This window comes from Physeter macrocephalus, chromosome 21 (genome assembly GCF_002837175.3).
Source record: "Physeter macrocephalus isolate SW-GA chromosome 21, ASM283717v5, whole genome shotgun sequence".
NCBI classification, from domain to species: Eukaryota; Metazoa; Chordata; class Mammalia; order Artiodactyla; family Physeteridae; genus Physeter; species Physeter macrocephalus.
In genome coordinates, this window is record NC_041234.1 from 79,697,640 (window position 1) to 79,704,196 (window position 6,557).

The window sequence follows — 6,557 nt, forward strand, 5'->3', positions numbered from 1 at the left end:
GAAATTTACAATTTCTTTCAAAAGCAAAAATGGAATACCAAACAAAACTAAACATTGTTCAGCAAATCACAATGCATTTATAGGGACTACAATGAAAGAGTTTCTTCCCCCTTTACCGAGGTGGAAAGTCAGAAATATTTTTAAAATAAATAAAAGGCTTCCCTGGTGGCGCAGTGGTAGAGAGTCTGCCTACCGATGCAGGGGACACGGGTTTGTGCCCAGGTCCGGGATGATCCCACATGCCGCGGAGCGGCTGTGTCCGTGAGCCATGGCCGCTGGGCCTGCACGTTCGGAGCCTGTGCTCCGCAACGGGAGAGGCCAAAACAGTGAGAGGCCCGCGTTGGCGCAGTGGTTGAGAGTCCGCCTGCCGACGCAGGGGACGCGGGTTCGCGCCCCGGTCCGGGAGGATCCCACATGCCGCGGAGCGGCTGTGTCCGTGAGCCATGGCCGCTGAGCCTGCACGTTCGGAGCCTGTGCTCCGCAACGGGAGAGGCCAAAACAGTGAGAGGCCCGCGTACCGCAAAATAAATAAATAAATAAATAAATAAATAATAAATAAAACTATTCACTGTGCAAATAGTTGAGGAAAATTACATGAGAGGGTTCACCTTATTTTCCCGTAAGCAGTCACGAGTGTTCTCCTTCTGTTTTTAATCTAAGTATGTACAAAACGTTCCTTAAAATGAAACATCAATTTTAGCACACAGAGACAAGTCCTATCTATGCATTGCTAATTTTGAAGTGATGTGATTTGAACTCTACCAGGGACGATGAATGAAGAGAGAAGGGCTACAAGAAAATCTTGAGAAATACCACCCAGGTCAGCAGAAGCATTCAGCTGACCCGTAGATACATGAGAAATAATAAATAATTTCTGCTTTAATCCACTAACTATTGAAGTAATTTGCAATGTGGCAATCGCTAAATGATACACAATTATGAAAACATTACATTTTTTCCAGATTGCTCAGGGTTTTGAATACTTTCATTCATCAAAAATATCTGTTTAAGTAAGACTTTCCATCAATAATCCATGCTTACATGTGTTGGAAGAATTCAAAAACTGTAACTATACCACCTCGTAAACATCAAACCAGTATTTATAGGTGAAGAGAACCAGTGTTCTCTTAATAGAATGGAAGAGTCAGGAGATATGCCCACCTATAACTCAAAATTCATGTCTTCTGTGGGTTGAATACTGTCTCCCTAAAGTTCCTATGTTGATGTGCTAAACCCAAATACCTGACATGTGATTGTATACAGAGATAGGATCTCTACTGGGAAATCAAGTTAAAGTGACTCCATTAGGATGATCCTGTATCCATATAAAAGGGGAAGTATGGACACAGAGACGGTCATATAGGGAGAAAACTGTGAACAGATAGAGGGGTTTCTCTGCCTTCTCCACAAGCCAAGGAGAGAGTCCTGGAACAGAGGCTTCCTTCTCAGCAGTCTGAAGGAACCAAACCCGCTGACATCTGGATTTGGACTTCCGGCCTCCAGAAGTGTGAGACATTATGTATGTGTCCTTCAAGTAAAGGGACCTCTGGCATTTTGTATATCAGCCCCAGGTAATCACCACCGTTAGAAACATACAACCAATCAAGCAAAGAAGCAAAGAACAGGCAAATAATCAAACCCAATACCGTCTTTTTTTACCAAGGCTGAACATCCAGGAAGGCACTGACTTCTTCAACCTGGAAAACCAGCTTGAATTCTGAACCAGTGGCTGTAGCTCACCATTGCTGGTCTCTCATTGGCTGACTCAGAGGCGAGTGGTGCTTGAGCTTCTCTGATTGGACCTCCCATCATCCGAGGCCTATATCACCAAGTTTGTTTTCAAAAATAGTAAAGCCTGGAAAAGAATAGACACAGATTACCTGAAGAAGTTAGAGTAGACCCTTCAGTTCCAAGATTAAATGTTTTCCGGGTAGATTAGAATCTGGGATAGATTGTTTTCCCTTGAACTTTTTGGTTTCCTTATTCGTTTGCTGTGTTTGGATCCACACTTCAAATGAATTCCATAACATGGGTAATGGAGAAAAGAGTTTGAATGGGATATTTTTGCCCTAGCAATACTATTTTCCACGCGTTGATGGTTCTAATTTGTGGATTAAACATTACACTCTTTTCCTCAGGTTGTCTTTACAGTAAACCACACACACCATTAGATCGCAATTGCTCAATAGGTGCCCTTCTTTCCGCAAGCACCCACGGAAATGTATAATCACAATCGCTCAGTCCCCCTTCACATCTTCAACAAGGAAAATCCCAAAATTCCCTTTATCTGTCTATCTTTCTAAATTTCGTATGTGTTGCCCACCCTTGCATGCCCATTCTTCACTCTCCAGACCTATTATGCATATTAGATCAACATATTACCTATTGTATAATATGTATCAATAATGATCCTATTTCATTTCTGATTTCACAAATGCAAAACACCCAAAGCACAAGAGCAGTGTCCTGGTGTATTAGAGCTCTTATACTTTTTACAGAAACCATAGCCTTGAGACCAGCATGCAAAAATAACCTTGGTAATGCATCACTGTTTCATATGGAGAAAAACTGGCATTTTGAAGCAGCAACCATTAGCATGATAGACGTTAAGTGATTTTCTGAGGTCAACATTTTTCAAAGTGGTCCACACTTGTTTCTCAGAAAAGGCACCTGGCTCTACCAAGAGTTTGGAGTTCTGAATTTTTTTTTCCAGTGTGTACAACAATTTCTACTTCTTACACAGAGGAAGGTATGCACCTGATTTCATGGTAGATTTTAATGGCAAGTTGTGCAGCAATCTCTCTTTTTCTCAAACCCTTTAAGTTTCATCTTTCCCGAATAATAATGAGTAGTGAACTTCATGAGGGGGCTTATTGGCCAAAATACTAATTCTACTGATCTCAAAGAGAGCGCTGGAGGTAATATTGGCCCTCTTCATACTTGCAGTTTTCTGTGAACTCTCTCTACTGTCTTGTCCTGTCCCTCATTTTGCTCTTCAGCAAGTGGTGCTGTGTCCAAGGTAGAATACTTTATTTTTTGCCTCTCCACAGAATGAGCCCAAGAAATTTTTGAATTTTGCAACTTATATAGCTTTTGTCTCATTGTTTGCCTGAGAGAGACATCCTTCACTCCCTTGTACATCCCAGTCAAAAGGATTATTTACAACTGAATTTACATGTTCAATTGAAACACTTCACAATCATGAGGAATTATTGGGCTTTAAAGCAAATCAGAATATATTGCACAAGACTGAAATCCCACAGAACGTCCTCTCTCAACAGTCGTAGGAAGCTAGAAATCTGTTTTAAACAAGAAATAGAAAATCAGCAACTTCTTTGAAATTTCGCAATACACTTATACAAAAATGACACAAATAAAAATCTTCATGGGACACGAAGAAACATAATGGAAAAGAACAGATATGAACCTTAACATTCAAACCACTTGAGGTAAAAGGAGACATATTAGGTCTTCTGTTACTGATAAACCTCCTCTAAACTGATGCAAGGGGCTGAAGAGATGACTTGCTCTGGATTTAAGTCCTTAAATCCCCATGATTAAATATAAGTAAAGAACCAAAAAAAAAATTAAAGTACCACAGTTCCTTTCCCCTTAATCTCCAGGTTGATTATCATACAGGGATACAGGGGCTATTATCTGTTCAGCCCTGGTCACTGGACAACATTTGGGGCCAAGGGCTGTAGCTCGCAGGCTGCCAGTCCCCCAGTGGAGACAGGAGCTTGAGCTGCTCTCACTTGACACTCTCCAATGGATATAAAGTTGCAGGTCATGAAAGTTTGTGTTTTAACGATGGAAAGATTCTCTGCTAGGAAAGAATTGATTGATACATCTGTAGGGATATTTCAAATAATTTCAACAACCAGGGAATTAGAAAGGTGAAATGTTTGTGAAAATTTTGTTTTGCCACTTCTGTAAGATACATCAGTCCCCATTTATATATTTAAATGTATGCTTAAACTGGGATATGCTGAGAGTGTATAATAGGGGTAGTTGATGAATATACCTTCTCCTCCCCATTTTCTATTGCATATTACACATAAAATAATTCTGAAAATTCCATAATACGCTGACACGAGCATGAGAATAAATTGGGAAATGAAATTCATAGGAAAATAAGTTAGACCCCATAGAAATCTATAAAGCCTGACAGAGAGAAAACACTAAAACTGGGTTCAAGAAAAGGTTGGAATTTTGTAGTTTATCTAGCTTTTCTCTCTTTGTTTGGCTGAGAGTGACGTCCTTCACAGGTTTGTACATCCTTATCCAGGGGTACTTATTATTAAATAATTTCTATATTTCCCTGTGCTGTACAGCATATTCTTATTGCTTATTTTAAAAGTGCAGAATGAATAGATTTTAATATACTGAAATATTAATTTCTAATGAAAACCATAGTAAATTACAAAGGATTGAAATCATAGAGTGCATTCTCTCTCTCCAATGATGTAGGAAATTAGAAATCAATTTTTTGAAAAAAGGACTAGGAAAATCAACAAATCCTTGAAATTCCGCAACATATTTTTAGAAAAAAGGCAATGCACCAAGAAGAAAACACAATGGATATTGAATTCAATAAATATTATTATAATCATTAACACTCAAATTACTTGAGGTAGGGGAAGGAGTCATCTTAGTTCTCTTAATTGCTGAACTTCCCCCTCTTATTTTCATGCCAGGAGATAGAGACATGTCCCACTACCAGATCTGGATGTCTGTACTTAAATCACCATGGTTAAAAGCAAGTACTTGAAGGGAAAACCACAGGGAAACTATCACACCTCCTTCCCGCTCACTCTCCCGGCTGAGTATCACAGGAAGGCTGTTATTGGTTCAGCCCTGGTCACCCCACCACACTTTGGGCCAACTGCTTTGGCTCACGGGCTGCCAGTCCCTCATTGGCTGCTGCTCTGGAGACTGTGGCTACAGCTGCTGTCATTGGATGATCTCATCATCCATGCAGAACTGCAGTTCAGTCAAGATTTCTGGATAAAAACCAAAAAGTTTTAGGCATAAAAAAAATAAAGTCAGAGAAATATGAATTATGTAGAATAGTAATTTCACGAGGTATGGTGCTTGATTCTAGAAAATTAGATTATTTAGTTTTACACTGCATTTGGGTTCTATTTTATGTACTTAATGGAATTCAGATTTGAGATATGTTAAAGGCGTATGAACGTGTAAGTGAGATTTTCATGTCCGCTACTTCACATTTTTGGTTACTATATTCCACATAAAAATCTCTGGATGATACTGCTATATACAGCTGGGAGAATGACAATAAACATGGTCAATGAATCTTTTATGGAAAGAATTTTGACCATAAAAATCCCTAAAATGTCTGACGGAGAAACCACGAATAGAAATGACCATTTAGGCAAGTGACAAGGTGCTTTTTGGCTAAGAAGAGTTCGTGATTCTCTGTGGAACGAATGGCACTACAGACATATACTCAAGCAGAGTGGATGAGGTTTATGGTATTTCCCTCATGGCACAGGGTGAAAACCCAGGGCTCTTCAGAGCTACAGGACTTTTCCCGCCAAGTAAGTGGCTCTGAAAAGAGCCTTTGGTTTGCGATGCTCAGGTGGTCCGGAGGCAGCTCATTTGCCGGTGGTGTATCTGATGACGGCCTTGTTGGCCTTGGACATGGCGTGCTTGCCCATCTCCCCAGGCAGCAGCAGGCGCACGGAGGTCTGGATCTCTCTGGAGCTGAGGGTGGAGCGCTTGCTGGAGCGGACCAGGCGCGCCGCCTCGTCGGCGATTCGCTCAAAGATGTCCTGAACGAACGAATCCATGACCTTCGCGGCCTCCTGCGAGAGGCTCAGGCCCTGGTGGACCTGCTTCAGCACCCTGGGGAAATAGGTGGCAAAGCTGTCGAAGCCGTCAGAGCGGCGGCGGTGGCGCTTCGCTGCCTTCTGCTTCGGTTCCTCCGGCTCGGCTTTGGAGGGCTCGGCTTCCTTGGTGCCCAGGCTTTCTTCAGACGTCACAGACGAAGGCTCAGACATGTCGGAATCGTCTTCCCCACAGCTCAGAGGGAAGGACAGGACAGGGCGGCAGTTGAGGGCCGTTGGTCGGTTTATGCTCCCTGCCTTCTCTGACGTCACGGGCAATGTTCATATCTGATTGGACAAAATGCAAAGCAGGGAGGCCTGTCACTAAGGCACCCCATGTCACGTGTGATTGGATGGCCCCCTGCTTCGCCTCCAGTCAACCATTCACAGTGGAAATCTGGTGACCTTTAAACTTTCCGTGACCTCTACCAGAAAATCTTTGAACTATGCCCCATGTAGGCAAAGTTCACCTCAGCTGATTTATGCCTACTATTTATGCATGAGAACTCTGAGAAGATGTCACCCAAGTCACCTACACTGAAGAAAAATCAGTTTGAGCTTCCTGAACGAGTCTGACCTCGTTGCTGCCATCAGAATGACTTTGGCCACTTGGTGGCCATTTTACTCCCACACAGAATCTTACCTTTCCATGGCTGAGACTCTGTGGCCTGAGCAGGAACTCTCTGACATGGTCTGCAGAGTGCTCCT

General features: G+C 42.1%; 1 protein-coding gene across 1 annotated transcript; it reads right to left on the bottom strand.

The window, feature by feature from the left end:
- Window positions 1–5,618: 5,618 nt before the first annotated feature.
- Window positions 5,619–6,023, bottom strand: LOC112062576 (late histone H2B.L4-like). The gene has a single exon (XM_024117310.1). It carries the CDS (start codon window positions 6,021–6,023, stop codon window positions 5,619–5,621), a length of 405 nt encoding a protein of 134 aa, XP_023973078.1.
- Window positions 6,024–6,557: the final 534 nt, after the last annotated feature.

What these genes read in the sequence shown, in the direction of transcription:
- LOC112062576 (XM_024117310.1), bottom strand. Translation starts at nt 6,023, where the DNA reads ATGTCTGAGCCTTCGTCTGTGACGTCTGAAGAAAGCCTGGGCACCAAG.